A 21,246-nucleotide genomic window follows, 5' to 3' on the forward strand; every position below is an offset into this window, starting at 1 on the left:
GATAAAAAGACAACTATTAATCTCAGATATTTTGCACTGGCATGGATTTTGCTATATTGATACAAATTTAAAGTTAGTTTTGTTATATTGGATATATGTTTTTACTCTTGTTTGGGGGTCATATCTCTCCTCCCTACCTATTGGCTGTTCAGCTCTTTATTAGACCAATCAGGTGTTTTAGACAAGCACAGTAACACAGATTTACAGAGTTAAACAAATGTAAAATAAAGGGATGCAACACATGTTTGCATCATCAAACAGATGTTCTATAGCATAAATGAATGTAATACATCTTCAACTAATATTCCACAGCAGTTACATCCTTACCATTCTTCCTTGACTTTGTCTCCACATGGACCTCAAGCTCTCCTGGCCCATGTTGAAGGAAACCCCCATCTTTACTCTGGTGGGCGGGGTCTCAGAGTAAGCGCAGCATGGAGCTTGGCTCCTGTGTGCACGCTTAAGATAAGGTACACAGGTAGTGGGATTAGCTGCCAGTGGGACATGGGAGGCTTCAAAAAGTAGGTCTGTGGCAGCATTCAGGGAGGACATTTTTATGTGGATATGTGACCAGCAAGCTCATTTAAAAATGCACTGTATAATTAAGAAATTAGGTTAGTAGTTAATCTATAGTAATCAAACTTATAGTCACATTAGGCATATTTTCAAGGTTAAACGGGTATATTTTAGACAGATAGATGATTTTCAAACACTTCAAAGACCTACAGAATGTGGCATTTAAGATGTTTAACAACCTAAGGTTTTTCATGACAATGCGACACATCTGCTGCGGGCAGCTACTAATTTACTTCACAAAAGGATGATGGGCATCGAAGAAACTCCATATGGAGTTTGCTTTCATTGTGGCAAAAACACAAGAAAAAGATTGTTGAACTTTGCAAGGCTAAACAGGCCTTCAAAATTTCTTCTTCACAGAAGAGTCTGCCAGATATTCTGCAGGACACAGAGGAAAGTGACTGACAAACTTTGCCAATATAAGGTGGGACAGTCCTTCAAATTTCCTGCTTCACTGAAAAGTCCACCAGATATTCTAGGCCTAATAGGCTGAAGATAGATGCCCCAACATTGCAGAGGAACTTTGGGTGACTGTCCAGGCAGCCAGATGTCTCTGCAATATTATATCCTCCTGGGGTCTTTGATGGAGTTAAAGACTAAATAGTTAGAGTTACAGTTTTCCTTAGTTTATGATAGCAAATTAGGTATAAAATCTTAGAAACACTAAGATAAGATAGATAATGGAGTATTTTATCTGAATTTGCTAAATACAAATGGACTAGACATTGTAAATGTAATTCTTACTTGATAATTATTTTTGTTGTAAATAGTTTCACTATGTTAAAGTTAAAAATCTTTTATTTTTATTTAGGCAAATAGGGTGAAATGTTGTAGAATCTTAGTTGAAGATGTGTTACATTCGTTTATGCTGTGGAACATGTGTTTAATGACACAAAAATGTGTTGCATTCTTTCATGTTGTGTTTATTTAATTCCGTGAAGCTGTGTTATTGCCAAATGTAACAGTGATCCATGAAGCAGCTTTCAGCAAATGAGAGACTGTCCATGTGAACAGTCCTATTTGCCTCAAAGCTAGGGAGGCATTCTGGTTCCACAGCAACCTTTGGGATGGAGGAAGACGTGGCTGCAACTGACAAAGACACTGATGGCCCTATGACCCCATCTCGTCCTCATGGAACACAAGCCCAAGGTCAGGTGAACTGAGCCTTCCTTGTTACCCACACTTGGTATGGGGATGGGCCAGGACCCACTTCAGGCTGATGTGCTGTTAGGACACACTGGCTGGGAATCCTGGGAAATGCTTCATTCTTGAGAAAAGGGAGGTGCAAGACCAAGAGCTCTCTAGTTCTCCCTTTTCTCCCTGCTTGGCATTCGGCTATGAGGTGACCTGATACTGAGTTGTGACAATCATCTTCACACATGGGAGGAAACACGTGTAGCATAGTGTTTCCCCGTGGACCTGTGCCTCTGACATGAGTAGGCTGTGGAGATAACAACAGGAAGCCATCACCTCTCAACTCAGTATTAAATCACGGCATGTAGCCCCATGGCTTAAATGATGAATGGAGTGGTTTTTCTTTCCCCTTCTTCCCAATCCCAGCCCCCAACCTTTCTCTCCCCCGTTTAACCAGACGAGACAGAGGTTTAATAAAAGGACTCTGACTTTTCAGTCAGAGGATTAAAGTGCTGCTGGGAGGCTGGGCTTCCACAGCCTTCTTGGCACGGCTTCTCCAGGGGCTGTATCTTCTGGGATACAGTGTGGCTTCTGGGGTTGGGCCGGTTGGAGGATCCTGCATGCTTTGGGAAGCCCAGGTCACTGTTTTTCTAGTGACACTTTCCTCTTTGCTCAAGAATTACTCTTGCACTTCACAGGCATTCCGACAGGGCTTGTCATACTCCCATGTGTGACAGGAACCCAAGAACCCTTCAGGCCACCCTTGGATTGACGGCAGCTCCTTTCTGAGGTCCTGAGAACCCAGAACAGAACCTAGCAGTCAAACTAAGATGCTACTGTAAGCATGATAAGGACTTGACAGATGGGCCAGTACTGTTAACCTGCTCACAAGCAGGTGGTAGCCTAGAGCTACGGAGTAGCACTCACCCCTCCCAGCTCCCCTGCCCTGACCCAGACACTCATCCATTCCATGCCTAGGATCTGGTGGACACTCACTTGCTCTCCAGACACATGTGGAAGAGGAGGCACCACCACAGTAGATGCTCTCATGCCATTTTCCAAACAGCCGGTGCACAGCCTTCCCATCGCGGTCGAACACTGTGCCTTCGATCTCGTGGGCATTGGTGCTCCAGTACTTCGCCTAGAATGCAGATGAGAGTGGTCTGGGTAAGACTCTGGCATTTGCTTATTACAGGTATTGGGCGGGGGCGTGGGGGGGAAAGCAAGAGAAAGAACTAAGATAGGGCCCAGTGGTGCTCTTCTACAAGGAAGGCAGGAAGATCAGGAGTTCAAGGCCATCCTCAGCTGCAAATTGAATTTGAGGCTAGCCTGGACTACATGACACTATGTGTAGCTCAAATCCTAAATTGGTCTTAATAAAAACCTGGAGCCAGACATTAGGGTAAATGCTGAAAGATCAGAGAGACAAAGGAACAAGCCACAGCCACCTCTCACCTCACCAACTCCTCAGGGGACAGACCGAGCTCCTGCCTCTTCCTGCCTTATATTCCTTTCTCTGTCCAGCCATATCACTTCCTGTCTCCACCTCCATAGTGCTGAGATTAAAGGCATGTGTGCCTCTCAAGTACTGGGAGCAAAGGCATGAGATCCCAAGTGCTGGGATTAAAGGTGTGCACCACCACGATCCCTTGGTGTGAGCTATTCTAAGAGGCAGTGAGGTGACACCTCACAGGGTTTTTAATTTGCATTTCCTGGATGATTGATTAGATGAAGATCCATTCATCTATCTGTTTGCACTCTTAGAAATGTCGTTCAGGCACTTTGTACCCCTTTTCTAGGAGGCAGGCTCTCTGCCACCGAGCTCTATTTGCCTTTGTTGAACACACTGGCTTATGTGTGTGTGTCCTTGAGCATGCTACAGCACACACATGGAAATCGGATGATAACTTCCAGGAGTCACTCCTCCTACCATGTAGGTCCTGGAGACCACATTCAGATTCTGAGGCTTGCAGCAAGATCCTTTAGCCTTGAGCCTGGCTCAGGCACTCTGTCTAGCATCTATTGGTTCATCTGTGTATAGACTGCACTTTATTTTTTGGATGGGCTCTTGCTGTATAGCTCTCACAGTGATCCTCCTGCTTCAGCCGCCTGAGTTCAAGTATTGGTCTTACCAGGGTGCACTACCACACCCAGCTCCCTAGTTATCCACTGTTTTCTTCCAGTTGAGTTCCTTGGTATGTTTTGCATTTTAACACCTTGTCAGATTGCAAATATTTCCTCTTTTGCCTGTGGCTATCCAGTGCTCCCAACAGCATTATTGAAGAAACTGCCCTTTCTCACCGTGTCATACTGGGGTTCTTTTTTTGAAATCAATTAAGTGTAAACATGTGGATTTATTTTTCTAGCCTGGTCCCATAGCCTGCCTAGGCTCTGGATTTAAAAAAATACCTTTAGCTATTTAGTAAAATTTACAGTTAGTCTCCTATCTGCAGTTTGCAACCCAATAACGAACGTGTGTGTAGGTTATTACTTTTGCTACTTTCACTTTGTGTAACATAGGAATGCAAAACTCAGCTCTCAGGCATTTGCCAAGTACCTAGTGCATTAGCTAGTGCTAACTGGCTATGTATTAGCAGCTGCCCCAGGCATGACACTGATTCTAAAGGCGGAGAGCTCTTGCTATTACAATTTAAAATTAACTCATAATTCTTTTTACCTGAAGAAAATAGTCACTTGCATACTAGTTAAGGAGGTTGCTTAAAACTGCAGCTTCTACTATTCCCCCCTTCTAGGCTGTTCTAGCTGCAGGGACCTCCTACAAGCCACTTTCTCAGCACATATCAGTGGTCTGTGAGGCAGCCTTGACTGTGGCTTAGTGTGCTCAGCTCTTCTCATCCCAGCCCCTGAGAGCACAGCTCCGCTCAGCCTAGTTTACACAGTACCGCTCTCCAGCCAGCAGAGGGAGTGCCAACTCCCTAGAGGCGATGCTTTGGAAAGCTCTCAAGTACCTGGCCACCCTTAAAAACTGTCATGAACAGAAGGCATTTCTACATAAATCCAAAGCCCTGGCACTATTTTCAGCTGAAACTGGAGCCATATTTGGAAACTGTAGTGGCATTTCCAGGTCGTTTTCTGCTGGTTCAGTTTCCTTCCTTCAAAGCTTTGGTAAAACGCAGAGGGAGGGTGGGACGCAGCTGCGCCAGAGAAGTGAACGCGAAATTACTGAATGAGTTCTCCAGCCACATGAAAGTGGCAGGAGAAGAATGGATCCCAGACCCCTCGGTTTATTGGGAAGCAGGGGCCAGATTTTTGCCCTTTACGACAGTCATCAACAAAGCAAATGTTGATGACTGGATGGGAAGCCGCAGAGGAGACGGCCATGCTCCACACATGTCTGTATCTACTCCCAGATTCTTCCAACAACCAAAGTCCAACTCAAATAACTACACCATCTCAGATAACTACATGCATATTTCCTGTAAAGCCGTGTGATGGTGGACACACTGAGTAATCTCAGTACTCAGGGCTGATGCAGGGGGACGGCTCTGAGTTTGAGGCCAGCCTTCTCATTCTTTTTCTGGTCCTGAGTAGATGAGAACAGGGTAGACAAGGGAGTGAACATATTCCTTTGAGGAGGTGTGGACAGCTGGTCTACCTGGATTAGGGGGATACATTCTTGCCCCAGTTGCCTGGTCAACCTCACAGATGTCCCCCATGGGTTACAGGCGGTGCCGAGAGGAATGTATGACTTTGCACTCAGTTTGGGGTTTTGATCTTAGTTAAATACAAACATTCTTTGGCAAAGGCTATACCTTAAAGCCACTTTAAGTACACGGGGTTTAAAAAGTAAAACGCTTCTAGGAGGGAGGGAAAGGGGTGGGACTCAAATTAAGGAAGTCAGAGAGACCCACATATTTGCTTGCACAATGGTTGACCTTTCCATTTGTCTCTGAATGTTCTGAGCCTCAGCTGTTGGCATCAAGGGCCAGTCAGAGCTGTAGGAAGAACAGGACCAACCAGGCCTTTACTCTTGCGGAGCTAGGAATGGCAAGGAGGAGGGTGTGGAGAGGGCAGAGAGACAGATGGGTAAAGAAAGAACTAGGAAGCCCACTTCAGTGGTAACAAAACCCTTGAAGAATGTCGGATGGTGAAATCGAGTGGATGACAGCATGAGACGGTAACATCAGGATCTGGAGGAAGGAGGCCAGTGGGGAGGAAGCGGGGAAAGCAGGGCCGGTGTGCTCAGTGGCTGAGGAGGCAGACAGCAGTGAGAGGGGAGCAGCAAGGGTGGCGGGAGCGAGGATTGGGGAGGGGTGAGGGTGAGTGTGCACACGTGTGTGTGTGTGCACGTACTACGGATGCATGTGCATTCCAAGGGGTGAGGGCTGACGGTGCAGAGCCTCGTGGGTCTTTGAGAGGCTGCAGACGTCTGCTGGAGAGGATGGAAGCGAGTGGAAAGCTTTGTTAAGGTGACGGCTGGTCACGCCTTTCCTCAAAGCACACAGGCATAGCTGTCCCCGCCCAAGTCCTCTCTTTCATGACGGTCTCCTGTTGTAGTCCAGATTGCTCTCAGACTCACCATTCACAAGCCTCAGCCTTTTGAATGCTACAATTACAGGTGCATGCCACCAAGCCTGGCTTCATTTCAGCCATTCTTAAATGCCTAGCTCAAAAATATGAAGTACCGTCACAATGGTGTACAACTGTCACTACTTTCTAGTTCTAGAACTTTTTCCTTTTCCCAAACAGAAGCTCCAAACCCATGACACACAAACTATCCTGCCCTCCACCCAGTTCCTGATGGCCCCTGCTCTGTTTTTTTTTTTTTTTTTTTTCTCTATAAACTTGGCTTTTGGGGGAATCCATGTCATTGGGATCATATAGAATACATCTTTTCACATCCGGTTTATCCACTTAGCATCATGTGTCCCGCACCTTTGTGTCACAGTCTGATGGCATCTTGCAGAAGAATCTCCCAGGCTCTGCACTGAGGGCAGATGGTAGGGGAGGCAGGCAGGGTCAATGTCCCAGTCAAGGGACAGACTGAAGGACAGCCTGTGCTCTGGGCACCTGGCCCCGCCTCCGCCCTCCAGCACAGGAGCTCGGCTCCCTCAAGGTACCTTTATGAAGTTCACTTTGCAGTGGCAGGAGTCGTCCGTCAGGTTCTTGATGACAATCTCACCATAGTGCTCGATCCACCGCTGCCCGCTTAAGATGTTGTGGATGCAGGAAGTCACTTTGTTCCACTCAAAGTGATCTCCGAAGCTGGAAGAGAGGAGCGGTCAAAGACGGCTCCCAGAAGAGCCGGCCACAGATGTGGCAGGCATCCTACTGCATACAAGGCAGGGAACTCAGCCCTCATTCGCAGACCCTGCATCAAATAAGGCTCCAAGTGACACGTAAGCTGAGGCTCTTGAGCCAGCAAATTGCCCGACTACGGAAGGGAAAAATGGCAAAAGGGAGCACCTGGGGGGGAAGCCAGGCTCCCCCACTTCAACAATTATGCATTATTTACATCTTTTCATGAGAAAGAACTTAGGCATTGCTTACAGTTAAGTAGCAACTATAAGGAAATAGTAAGCAATATTTTAAGTGCTTTATGCATAACATGTGTCTAATCTTCCCACGTGTCCTGTGAGGCAGGTGAGGGTGCTAGAGACAAGGAAGGCGTGGCGGCCTGGCCAACAGTCACGGGAGAATGAGGCACAGCAGCACGTGATGCCCCATAGCCTGGCCCCGAATTCTGGATCCACTATCCCTTTGCTTTAAAAACACCTATTGGTGATGCCTGCATCACCAAAGCCACATCTGTCTCTGAGGGAATTCTGTCAGCGAGGCAGGACCACAATGATAAAGAAAAATGACCCCTTCTCTTGAAGGGGAGCAAAAATGAATTTTAAAAGCTTCTGTGCAGAGAGAGCTATTATCTGCAGGGGGCATTTCCACCCAGTGAGAGAAAACACCAGAGTGTGAGCCTGCCACTACCTGAACCCACTGCTAGACGGAGTGAAAAAGAAAAGCATCATCTCCAAGCCAGGGGCAGGGTGGGGCAGCCTGGACAGACCACTAACGTGGACTCCTGGCCTGAGAGCTGACATTCCTAACACGGAGGAACTTACGCTGGCAGCGTCACGTGGGTTGTGCCGATTGGGACGATTTCCATGGATTTACCCCAGAATTTGTTTTTCCATCTCACATCTGAAACAAAACCCAAATATCACACATTCAAGCAAGACAGCTCGTAGACCAGAGGTCTCAGGCTCAACAAATGACTGCTCATCCTATAACCGCCACAGATAAATTAGTTCTAATGGAGACAACTGTTCATGCACTAGAAATGGGTACCCAACAGGGTCCCCAAAACAGAATCAGGAAAACAAAGCTGTAAGACAAAGTCCTCTTGAAAGAGTCAACAGCACAAAAGCAAGATGAAGACAAGTTGAAGTCACACAGACACAGGCTGTCCCCAGGGTGCTGCAGCCTCAAAGAGGCTCCTCAGAAAGGGCCCTGTGAAAGCAGGGCTCTGCAGAATGCAAATGAGTCTGTCCGTGGTGCATAGAGAAATCAGTATTGTTGGGAAAGTAAATAGTATTTAAAGCGTCAGAGGTGTAAGAGAGCCAAGCAAGGCTCTGACCTGTAGGTCTGAGATTATCTAAGGGGAAGAGTAGAAAGTCAGGCTGAGGCAATAGTGGGTTCTGCAAGCCTGGCTAAGAAGTCGTCTTTGAGCTGAAAAGAATCAGGGAACCAGTGTGATTAGATAAAAACCTTGCAAAAAAATGTCACAGCCATACAGAGAACAGAGTCTGGGCAGGAGGCGTTAAAAGCGAGGGGTTAGGAGATCCGGCTGCTGCGGCTGCTCAGGGGATGAGCAGGAGGGAAGCGAGTCAAGCCAACTGCTGTGGTGCAGTGGCTCACGAGGAAAGAAGCAAAAATGGAGACGGAGCAGCAAACAGACACAGGCTGAGAAAAGGAGGGGACATTTACAAGCGGCATCAGCTGTCCTAATTTTTGGATGCCACCACCAAGAGAGAAAAGGGAGAACAAGATGGGAAGCGGGCCCTGTCTAGTGGCTGCACTGAGACAGAAGAACTGTAGGGGTGAGGGAGGCCGGCAGACGCATGGCTGTGGTCCAGATGAGAGAGGCAAGTGGAGTCCTTTTATGAAAGACTGCAAAGGTGGATTTGAAGGAAGCTGTGAGAGCACTGTTAGCTTAAAAAAAAAAGCTATTTTTGGAGTGATGAAACTATTTTAAAATTAATTGTGCTAATAAAAAATCAGAGTTATATATTTAAGTGGGTAAACAATACAGTATGTGAGTATTTCTCAATAAAATTGGTACAAAAACTGAAAAAGGGAGACTTATCAACAAAGATAACAATGCATTGCTAAATTTGTAACACACATAAAATCTCACAAAGGTTGGGGTTACTTTGCTATGTTTCTTACTACATGAAAATTGATATATAACAATGCCAGTTGATGGCAGACTGCAACACCTTAAAGATATATAATCTCAAGGTAACAACTAAGGCACAAAATAAAGAGCTATAGATATAATCCAACATAAGAGATAAAATGGGCATATAGAAAAGTATTCAACTAATTCAGAAGAAGGCATTAAAAAAAGGAATGAGGGGGAGCAAGGAACAGATTTGACTAATTAGAAAACAAGGCACATTTAAATCACCTACATCTATAATCACAATAAATGTAAATGATCTAAACAACCCAGTTAAAAGGCAGAGAAATGTGAGATGAGATGAGGAAAATATGAAGATCCTACACCAAGGGAACAGGTGGAATCACCCAGAAAACAGTGAGCAGGAATGTGTACAATAAAAAGAGCATCAAGGGACTATTCTGAGAAGGTTCTCTTGTTAAAAACAAAAATGCAAAGTTTTATGAAAACAATAAAGAAGCACTTACAAGGCCAATGAGATTTATCAGGTAGGAGCTAAGGAGTCTTATGAGAAACATTTCCAGAAGGTGTTGTGAGATATTTGATTACACTGTGTAAAGATATATCACTGTAGCCAGGCGGCGGTGGTGGTGGTGGCAGCGGCAGTGGCGGCAGCGGTGGCGCATGCCTTTAATCCCAACACTTGGGAGGCAGAGGCAGGTGGATCTCTGTGAGTTCGAGGCCAGCCTGGGCTACAGAGTGAATTCCAGGAAAGGCTCCGAAGCTACACAGAGAAACCCTGTCTCAAAAAAAAAAAAAAAAAAAGATATCACTGTGATTGGTTTAATAAAAAAACTAAATGGCCAATAGCTAGGCAGGAGTTATAGGTGGGACTTCCAGACAGAGAGAACTCTGGGAAGAAGAAAGGGGGAGTCATCAACTGGATGCAGAGGAAACAGGACATGCAGAAGGAAAGGTAAAAGCCACGATCCATGTGATAGCATACAGATGAATAGAAATAGGTTAATTTAAGTTATAAGTTAGAAACAAGCCTAAGCTAAGGCCAAGCTTTCATAATTAATAAGAAATCTATATGTCATTATTTGGGGGCTGTCAGGACAGAGAAAGACTTGCTACAAGAAGGCTTTGGTGAAAAGCAGCGGAATCTCAGGTGAAGCTTCAATATTTAATATAAAGCATCAATAGCAAAGATTAAAGAAAAGAAACACTTTGCTTTCAACTTTCAATGGGTAAGATCGATTGCATCCATACAGAGATAAGTGGATAATGGAGCAGGAAAAAGGGAAGTGTTACAGTGTGCTCTGGTACTTTCAGATCTCACATAGATATATGCCTATGTACATGTGTATAAAGACAGCACGAGAACCAAATGGCAACATCACTCCAGGAAATGTTTTTATAAACTGATTAGGGGCTGGGGGCATAACTCAGTCGGTAACTGCATACCTAGCATGCACGAGGCCCTGAGTTCAGTCCTCCATACTGTGTGAACCAGGTGTGGTGGGGTACGCCTGGAAGCCCAGCATTTTGGGAGGATAAGAAGTTCTGCTTCATCCTAGTCTATACAGTGAATTTGAGGCTAGTCCTGGCTACATGAGTCTCAGTCTCCAACAAACAAAACTATACTTTTTAAAAAAATGATGTGTGCTCAACTTCTTGAAAACCTGGGATACACAGTTTCTCTTACTGTACTCCAATCTTCTAAATAAATGAAAACCTAACAAAACTACCTCACGCAGGAGAAACCTGGGGCATTATTTTTAGAACAACTCGCCATCTCCCCCATCTCCAAATGTAAGTTTTAGGAACACTGATTCCAAAACAACCCCACAAATGTAAAGAAGGGCCAAAGCTCAGGGGTAGAAGTGTGCCTGTCTTTCTCAAACCTTTGGGTTATGATCTTGAGAATAGCAAAAACAAAGCCAGACAAAAGCCGAACAAAGAAAGATGGCAACAACCACACAAAACACAGAGGGAACCTCCAAACAACCTTAAAAACAAAAGCAAGGGGCTGGTAGCTGGGCGGCGGTGGCGCACGCCTTTAGTCCCAGCACTTGGGAGGCAGAGCCAGGCGGATCTCTGTGAGTTCGAGGCCAGCCTGGTCTACTCAGTTGGTAACTGCATACCTAGCATCCAGGACAGGCTCCAAAGTTCCACAGAGAAACCCTGTCTCAAAAAACCAAAAAAACCCAAACAACAACAAAAAACAAGGGGCTGGTGAGACGGCTCAGGCTTATCACCAAGCCTGATGATAGGAGTCCCATACTTCGGATCCACATGACAGGAGAAAGCCCAGTCTTCTTAGTTATCATCTGATCTCCACATGCACACACACACACACACACACACACACACACACACACACACACACACATACTAAATAAGTGAAATGAAAGCTCAGTAGGTTAAAAATGTTCATAAAAATGAAGATGAATAAAAGTCAGAGGTGTCAAGTGTAATTTTGGAAACAGAATTTAAATTTTTAAAAAGCCAGAAACCCATTGGCTGCCTAGCTGACCGGCCAGGAACGCTCAACTCCTGCGGTGTGAGGCATTTCCAGAAGTTAGAGAGTGAGACGGAAGAAAGTCTCCGAGAACAGGTGACTCAGGTAAAGAGGGAGGACGTTTCTTAACAGGCCAAAAAAAAAGAATTGATCTTTGAATTCTGAGCATCCACAATAACAAACGAAATAACATGCCGTCAGTGAGTATGTGGTAAACGTCAATTGCTGTCGAGGTGGGAGAAGCCAGGGCATCCGGTGGGCAGAGTCTCTATGAAGAGCGGGTCTGGGGACCACCTTTGACCTTGGCAAGCACTGAGCAGTCCCTGGAGAAAAGGACATCTTCAGTGCTATGAGCCGAGGGCAGATGGATCAGCACATACCTTGCCAGAAAACGAAGTTTCCAGACTCGGCGTGGCAGGCGGAGATAGGTGGGTGGTGGCTGACCTGAGGGAGACAAGCACCAAAAACATAACTTGAGGCAATGTTATGTCTGGAAAGCCATTCCGTTCCCGTGAGCTGAGCGAGCTGGGACCACAGGAGCTGGAACAAGTGTGTCCTCAAGAGGGCAGTCTTGACATAGCCAGCTCCCCTTTTCCCCGGGTGGGTGGGATGGAAGCCTCCAGAAGCTTTCCTGGGAGCACGGCCCGCCCAGCCTCAAGTGGTGAGACACAGGCATGATTTGAACAGTAGCAAATAAAAAGAGGGGCGTTTGAGGACTGCATTTCCCCGGCCAGCACTGTGACTGACTTGCTATGGAACAACCTGCAAGCATTTAACTAAGCCGTCAACATCACCCCTTCAGCGTGATGCTTCTAAGGAACATAAAAATATGTCCCCCTAGGGCTCAGGAAACTGAATCATGAAGTCCAGGCTCTTAAGTCACTGATATGGTCAATCCAAGATAGTGCCTTTTTTTAAGTTTTGAAATTCATCCATTCATTTATTATGAATGTGTGTATGTGTGTGCACACACATACACATGTTCATGAACCATGGCTCACATGTGGAAGTGTGAGAACAATTTGTGGGAGCCAGTTCTCACCTTCCACTGTGTGGGTTCTAGGGGCAGAGCTGAGGTCCTAAGTCTTGGCAGCCAGTGCCCTGACCAGCTGGGGCATCTCACTGACCCCGAAGGTAATTCTTAGAAATAACGTGTCTGTGAAGCTAACCATAGACCTGTAGACACTGAGGAAAGTCCATCAAATGCTATGGGGGGAAATGGGTTGGGACTGTGGAGAAGGCTCAGTCCATGAAGCAGCCATTGTTGTACAAGTATGGGCACTGAAATACAGACCCAGAACCCACATGGGGCGGGGGCACATGGTGTGTGTGGTGGGGGGGCAAGCAAGCTGCGTGTGCTGGCTGGCATTTGTAATCCCAGCGCTACAGCAGAGACAAACAGGTCCTTGAGGCTCACTGGTCAGTCAGCCTAGCCTACTTGATGAGTACCAGGCCAGTGAGAGACCCTGCCTCAGTAAAACAACAAAACACGGCAGATGGTACCATGAGGTTTTCTTTTGGCTCCCTACATGCACCTGCCAACACATGAACACATACACACACACACACACACACACACACACACACACACACACACACACACACACATACACACACACGGCTCATGCTCGCAAATAAAAAGTGTTTATCATCAATATATAAAAGCAATCTTGAATGAATAAGTAATTACATCCTAGAAGGGATGATCCTCGAAACAGTCTGCCACTGGGGGGCGCCATTGCTTATTTTACCCATCAATTAAGACGCTCAATACAAAATGGAGGCTGTGTTCCATCTCTTCATCTCAGTAGCACTCAGGACCCTGTGCTGTTCTCACAGACCAGTACTCGTTTAAAAAAAAAAAAAAAAAAACAGCCATGCTGTCAGTACGCTTCCAGAAATTTCTGATTTCAATGGCTGTTAGCAGAGGTTATCTTCTATTTGGAGTGTCTACTTAAAGCCCTTCCTAGGAACAACATGGAGACTGAAACCAGATAGGTCAAGTTTCCCAAACCACAGCATTCAGAGAGTCCACAGAGCAAAACTGAGTATTGGTGGTTTATAGACTTCAGGAAAAAAGAGTTAAGCAGCTGAATTGTTCTCAAACACATCCACTTCACACTCACCACTCAGTACTGAGCTCTGTCTGGAACAAGCGGTTGTGTAAGGAGACAGGAGGGGAGAGGGGGCTGACAAGTCCACAGCCACTGGGCTCACCCATGCTGGGGATCCTGCTTTGTAAACCACCCCCTATGTGGAGAGCTGCAGGGCTGAAGGATCCCCAGGCATCCTGCCACAGCCTTAACTGACAGACTGCGGAGCTGGGAAAGAAGAGAGAAGACAGAAATAGCACCCACACCTTCGGATTACTCAATGAACTGAAATCCCCGCTATGGGAAGGAGGAGGCGGAACCCTGCTGTGGCTTGATGTGTCTTAGTTCCCCGTGTCTGACGCCACAAGGCCCCTGCTTTTCTCTGCAGTTTTGGAGAGAAATTTTCACTGTCTTAGGGCCCCAGCTCCTATAATCAAAGCAACCGTCTGCTTCTGTTTTAAAAGTCCAACTACTTGGCGACAGTTTTATGACAAAGCGCTCTATCATCCTCCTTTCTCCCCTGAGAGAGCTCTCAGAACAGGCTTGCTGAATTTTAAACCACAGGATTGCATACAGTTAAACTGGAATAAGGCTGCCTCCTCCAACCACAGTTCTCCACTTACCTGCCATGTCCCACTGGGCAGGGCAAGGAACCATGGAATATGGGAGGGAGCAATACAGGCATCATCAAGTTCATCAAGAACTTGCTAAGTGTATGGGGATCACCAAATATAAACATCAAAGCAAATTACTGTATACAAACACCATGCACCTGCTCTGCAATTATTTTCAAATCCTGTAAAATGGAGAAGCATACTGCCCATAGGAACTAGAGGGATCTTGTGATATTAGAAAGTATAGACACATTTTATAAGAATGCAGGTATGATCTTTTAAGACCGCTATAGCAGATTAACAGTGTTCTGCCACCTGCCTTTAGATAGAACCGAAAGATGGCTGTGGATTTTAATTTTTTTTTACATTTATTTGTTTGTTTACTATGTGTTAGCATGTAGAGATCAGAAGACAAGTTGCAGGAATCAGTGTGGTCCTGTGGGTCACAGGAATGGGACTCAGGTCACCAGGCTTGGAGGCAGGCACTTTCACACCCAGTCATTTCTGGCTGGCCTGGGAGAGATGGAATTTTAATTGTTTCATGAAGACACAGTAGTCTCATGTCTTCATTAACCTTCCTCTATAAAGTAGGAAACGGTCTTTCTGCACAGAACCTGCTACCCAGTGCTCCCCAAATGATGTGCAGCATCTCACCACAGATCCAGCGCTCTCTCTGCACACCCAGCAGAGACTGCTTCCAAAGATGGCTCCCGCGCCTCTTAAGGTCACAGCACACCATGAAAGCCTTTTCAGGGAAACTTAAAGAAAAACAAATCTTTCGAATCTGACCTCTCTAACTTCTCTATGTTGCATTTATTTCTTTGTAGAATGAAGTCAGAAGTTTTGACTTCAAAACTTATGCTAATGCTAACATCTGTTCTCACTATCTTCAGATACGAACACCAGAAGATACCAGGCAATCTGAAAATCTGGTTCTAGGGCTTGTCATTTTGAACGCCCCCAGAAAGGGCTCATTGCCAACTGATACTTAATCTTTGGGATTGGCAGCCTTTCAACAGTATGAAGAAGAGGTAGGCCAACTGCTGTGTCTTTGCTAATCGTTTAGTCTTGATGCTTTTTTTTTTTTATTTTCGAAACAGGCTCACTAGGCAGCTCAGGCTAGCCAAGCTTGTGATCCTCCTGCCTTAGCATCCTGAGTACTGAGATAACCCGGTCAGTCTCTAATTATTACTACATCTTAAGCCAGGAAAAAGAAAGATTGCGTGTGAAGGGGGCTGGACTGAGGGGCCAGCAACTAAAAGTACTTGCTGTCTTGCAGAGGACCCGGGTTTGGTTCCCAACTCATAACCACCTGCAATTCCAGCTCCAACAGATTCAGTGCCCTCTCTGGTTTCCGAGGGTATCTGAAGACACACGAGTGTGCGCGCGCGCACACACACACACACACACACACACACACACACACACACACACACACACAGTAAAATAAAAAGGAAACAAGCAGTAGATGGCTTTGAATCTGACCTGATCTGGCCCCAGAGGAGACAGTGCCCTACTGGATTTGCACAATTTAACCTGGTCTCAGTCCTCTTGCCTATCACTTCCTCTCCAACCAAGGGGCAGCAGTCCCTCACTAGTTAGAATTCCCAAGTGTGCATGAAGCCAGTGAGTCACATTTACCACAAGTATGTCTATATAGTCTTTTCCACAAGTCCCAACACAGGGGACATGTTCTATAATTTATGCTTTATTTGTGTATGTGAGGCCTTTATTCCCACTGACAATCACTTTTTATTTATGTGTTGCTTATGCTTTGTATAGGAGGCAGATGGGCACAGAAGCAGAAGAGGGAAATGTATTTCAGTCGTTATGGGTTTACACTTTTAGAAGAAGTGTATCCCTTACTTAAATAACACCATTTCTCCCCTGAAACTGCCAGAGACCAGCTACACACCTCCCAGGTCCTGACACCATTAACAGTGCAGGGTAACACATGACACAGAGAAGTACTGAGTATAAGCACTACCCGAGAGGGGCCAAGGAACCATTCTCTCTACACGTCACTCATCAAACACTGGCTAAGTGCCTGTGATGTGTCAGAGTGGAAGCAGTGACAGACAGACAGCACACACGGTACCAGTTTGTCAGCAGTGGTTAAGTGTTAATGGGGGCACAGAGGCACCTGAAGATGAGGCCCTGGGAGGGGTGGAGCCATTACATAAAGAGTAATGGTTGGGTAGGACTCTGACAATGGAAACCTACTTGGCTGGGGGAAATAAGAAAGCCAAACATAAAGTCATCTGGGGAAGGTATCACAGGCTGAACACAGCAGGAGCCAGGGCCCTGGAAACAGTGTGGCTGTAGCTGACAGGCAGGGAAGAAGAAGCAGGAGGGTGGGCAGGCCTTGGATGGCTTTCGGAGTATGGCCGGGGCTCCATATTTTATTCCAAGTGGCCTGGGAAGCTACAGGAAGATACACAGTAGTCATTCCCTTGGCTTAAAACAATCACTCTGTGCTAGGTCCTCCAGGAACTGGCCACGGACTCGAGAGCACAGTCCAGTCTGGTGCAATAATGCCAGCCACTGTTTATGGTGGCTTGGGCTGGTGGCCAGCACTGGTAGAAAAGGTAGAGGCTTCTGAAGGGAAATCCTAGGACTTGAGGACTTGTTGACGGACCATCAAAAGACGGTGCCCAGAAGAGTGGCTGGTGTGTGTGGAGGTGGCGGAGGGGTTGGGGACAGGACATGACAATTGTTCTGTGTTCACAGCCCACGGTTTATACTAGAAACATAGCTTCTTGCAAAACAAACCCCAAAACACCTTAAGTGATTACATGACCTAGAAACACAGAGGGGCACAAAGCCATGACTGAGCAGCATTATTCTCAAGTTATCGATAGCTTTATATGAACAGCTTGGATTTCCCCTCTGATATAGTCATTGAAGACAATGCAGTGTTAATCAGGAGTAGACAACTGGCCCCTATTGGGATAGGAATGATTCCGAGAAAGGACACGAATGAACCAGGCAGGAGAGCTGTTCTCCAGGGAGCAGCAGAGAAGGAAGAAGGGCCGGCAGGAGGGCAGGAGAGAGAGCTGGCACTGGGGTCATGGGAGTGGGAGAACTAGCCCTGCCCTTCACCAGCTGCAGCACAGTACAGCTATCCCTGTTGTCTGGGATGCAGGTGAGCCAGCCCTGAGGGCATGAGAACAGGAGAGCTGAACATCTGAACACCCCGTCTCCATGTCCCTACAGCAAGAGAGAGAGAGAGAGAGAGAGAGAGAGAGAGAGAGAGAGAGAGAGAGAGAGAGACAGAGAGACAGAGAGAGAGAGAGAGACAGAGAGAGAGAGAGAGAGAGAGAGAGAGAGAGAGAGAGAGAGAGAGAGAGAGAGAGAAAAATCTTGCACCTTGCCTGGGCAAGACCTGAAGGCCCCTACCGCCCAGGCCCAGAAGCAGGGCTATGAGATGGCCCACCCCAACACCACCTCATCTATGAGCTGTTGGAGCATGTGAAGGGAACAAACCTACAGCTCTCCATGACAGGATCCCCATGCCACAGGACAACAACAGGATATCCAAGAGGAGCCCCAGTGAGAGTCCATTACTGATAGTGCAGTGGATGCCAGAGGCCGTGAACCAGACCAATGACTCCTGGCAGTGAACACTTGTAAGTAAAGATGGACTAAAGAGCTGACCACGGGGTAACTCAACGGCCCACACTACAGCTTCCAGGATGAGATTCTTCTCCCTTTTCTGTTTTGGTTTGGTTTGGTTGGTTTTTGGTTTTCCTTTTAAATTTTGATAGGGAGGTTGCCAGGGTGGATGGGAGGGGTGTGGGGAGGTGAGTGGGATCGGGATGCATGATGTGAAATCCGTAAAGAATCAATAAAAGTAGAAAAAAAAAAGTGTCGTGCGAAGAGCAAGGGGAAAAGTGACTTTCCTGGACTCTTTCTTACTGCAGCTTTTAGGTCTTGCGTCTTAATGACTTCTTCGTTTTTCTGATGCAAACCCTCCTGCACCTGATCATTTGCAGACGCTCTCGACACTGAGTCCCATGTGAATAGAAAAGCAACTTCTAGAAGTGGCCCCCCGTGCAGCATCCTTCCACACCGGGCCTTGCTCAAAGGCACGAACAGCCTGCAGAGCTGACTGAACTCACTCGTCTCTCCCTCAGGGGCGCCCAGAGTCAGTGTGTTCACCCCAGGCTGGCAGTGGGCCTAAGGAGATGAGTCCCCAAGTGTGAGCCCAGAGAAGGAGGAAGGCCTTCCCTCCCAGACCCCCAGTCCAGTGCTCACAGAAAGCCATGGCCGCAGCAAGCTTCCTGCACCAAAGGCAGACGGGCCACAAGTTAGAACACAGATCGGGAGCGCTTATGACCTACTCCTGAGCATCTCTCAGTCACAAGGGCCACACCCCACGACAAAAGGCTAAAGTCCTTCATGCACTTGGAGGACGAAAGGTTTGTGAACACAAATTCCTGGAAAGAACTTCACCTTACATTAAACATTCTACAAGGCAGGTAACTGGTTAGAACTTCAAAGATGGTGGAGGGGTTGGAATGTTGCAGGTTCAAAGCCTCATTACAATTTATTTTGGGCATCTTCAGCCACCTTAATAGCCACTCCTCATCTACCTTTGTGTCTGACTTACTAGAACCAAAAGGCTAAGAACGTGCTCAGACGGCATCTGAGGCCTCTGGTGGGATTTCCCCACCTTGCTGTAAACCACCTACCTACTGCGTCGGCTTAGGACTTACTTTGCTCTGTTGCTACCAAACTTTACCCTGTTGGAAAACGGAATTTGGGATAGCCTAATTCTGTGTTCTCAACACATGGTCACTCATATTTGGTTCCAGAATAAACTCTCTCTCATTCCTTTGGAGGAAAGAGTGGTGTTGTTTTTGTGGTCCCAGGCCTTGACCAATACAGACAAAGGCTATTTTCACATCCATGGTCAGCAACTCTGATATCTCTGAGCCCAGTAACTAAACTTTACAAATGACCCCAGAAGAGTGGTAGGGAAAGGAACCGGAGGGAAATGGGATCTGGAGACACAGGAAGCCTTGCTCCTTTGGCCTTGGTCTCCTGCCTGAAGCTGGCCCCTGGGTGGCCTGCCACTCTGGGCAATCTAGACATCAAGTGTGACCACACACTTTAGAGGCAGAGGGCACTATGTAAAAGTCCCACTCAGTGGTGGTAAGGACAATGGGAAGTAGAAACGGCTTCCGACCACAGGAGCCATTGCGTAGCATGCGGTCACGTCTTCCCGATGAGCAACACGGCAGAGAAATAGGCTTTGACCTAGCTGAACTCTGGAGCAGACATCGCTTCACCCCCTGGGACTTCCGACACGAAGAGCCACACACCCAGCACTGCACTAACTGAGTCACAGGAGTGGAGGAGGGAACAGACCCACCACTGTTCCAATGAAAGACGGCTAGCTAGAAAAGTTAGGAGAGGCAAACTGTCTTGGGCCTTTAGCTGGGAGATGTGACTTCCATCCATGCCATTTTTAGGATAAAATTCCATTCACATGCACATACACATGCACACATGTGCACACACATGCAAAGACACACACACACACACACACACACACACACACACACACACACACACGTGCGCGCACCTTAAATTGGGGCCCCCACTCAGTTCATTACTATGGTCCTTTAGATACCTATACTTTTAGAGAGGTTCAGGAAAGCACAGAATCCCTCCAAATTTAAAAGCTTGTCACCTGCACACACCGGACAAGTGCAGCCTCATGCTGCCTCCATGGGGTAGACTGTGTCCCGGGCCAGAAGCAGAAAAGTCACACGAGCAGGCATGAACATGAAACGAAATGGGTGATGCTCCTTAGATACGCTATGGCAGAGGGCTTCCCATAAGTGCGCCATCTGGTGAGGGTGAATGAGGATGGGAGGAAGGAGTGTGAGTGTGTGTGTGTGTGTGTGTGTGTGTGTGTGTGTGTGTGTGTGTGTGTAGAGCTAAAGTGTGCCCAGCATCCCAGGAAGGTCTGTGTGTGTGTGTGTGTGTGTGTGTGTGTGTGTGTGTGTGTGTGTGTAGAGCTAAGGTGTGCCCAGCATCCCAGGAAGGTCTGTGTGTGTGTGTGTGTGTGTGTGTGTGTGTGTGTGTAGAGCTAAAGTGTGCCCAGCATCCCAGGAAGGTCTGTGTGTGTGTGTGTGTGTGTGTGTGTGTGTGTGTGTGTGTGTGTAGAGCTAAAGTGTGCCCAGCATCCCAGGAAGGTCTGTGTGTGTGTGTGTGTGTGTGTGTGTGTGTGTGTAGAGCTAAGGTGTGCCCAGCATCCCAGGAAAAGGAGACTCTGACCCCAACCCTGACCATTTCTAGGGCAGATGGCAGACACATCTTCACATTCTCCTGTGATTATAACCCTGCTTCCCAAGTAACCTGCTAATGGGTAACTCCCCCTCAGTGCCAGTAAACGCACAGAGTGGTAGCATCTGGAGAAGCTCAGCTTTTCTTCGGTGCACTAAAAGCAGCAGCTATTTGAGCCATAGGGCTAAAACCCAGACAGATGATATGGCTCCATTACTATCAGGACCGTCCGTGGTCATGATGACAGCAAAGCCGCATACGGCTGCCTGAGGGCTCACTCGGTCCCACTGAAGGCACTCGGCCTCTTGTGCTAGCGTGGAGATACAATGCATCTTACTGTAATTCTGTGCTTTTATCACTCCTCTTAACCTATTCTTAACACTATTTAAAGGTGTTTAAAGTCCCCTCTAGATATAAGAGCCATAACCATTAACCACGTATTCTTCCGTGTAAGTGTGTAATTGCCACAGCATCCTTTCACTTAAGCCTTCCTACAGCCCATGAGCCACGTACTGCCATCCCCACTGGGTAAAGGCAAAGGCTCCAAGGACATAAGTCACTCCTGCAAGGCTGCACTCTGAACAGAGGATACCGCCTGTGCCGCAGAAAAAGGCCAGAAGCCTTTTTTGCTTTTTGCCTTGGAATCCA

At 46.9% G+C, this 21,246-nt stretch overlaps 1 protein-coding gene across 6 annotated transcripts in view; it reads right to left on the minus strand.

Annotated features, from left to right (window-relative positions):
- Osbpl3 (oxysterol binding protein like 3) overlaps nucleotides 1-21,246 on the minus strand; it is a 183,769-nt gene that overhangs the window by 9,240 nt on the left and 153,283 nt on the right. For all 6 annotated transcript variants that reach the window (XM_052719296.1, XM_052719295.1, XM_052719292.1 and 3 more), the window contains 4 exons: nucleotides 11,975-12,038; nucleotides 7,791-7,869; nucleotides 6,792-6,936; nucleotides 2,707-2,851 (listed from right to left, as the gene is read on the minus strand). In XM_052719296.1, coding sequence (XP_052575256.1) covers nucleotides 2,707-2,851; nucleotides 6,792-6,936; nucleotides 7,791-7,869; nucleotides 11,975-12,038 — 433 coding nt within the window. The remainder of the gene's footprint in view (nucleotides 1-2,706; nucleotides 2,852-6,791; nucleotides 6,937-7,790; nucleotides 7,870-11,974; nucleotides 12,039-21,246) is intronic.

This window comes from Peromyscus californicus, unplaced genomic scaffold, assembly GCF_007827085.1.
Source record: "Peromyscus californicus insignis strain IS unplaced genomic scaffold, ASM782708v3 Scaffold_6__1_contigs__length_162567912, whole genome shotgun sequence".
Lineage (NCBI taxonomy): Eukaryota > Metazoa > Chordata > Mammalia > Rodentia > Cricetidae > Peromyscus > Peromyscus californicus.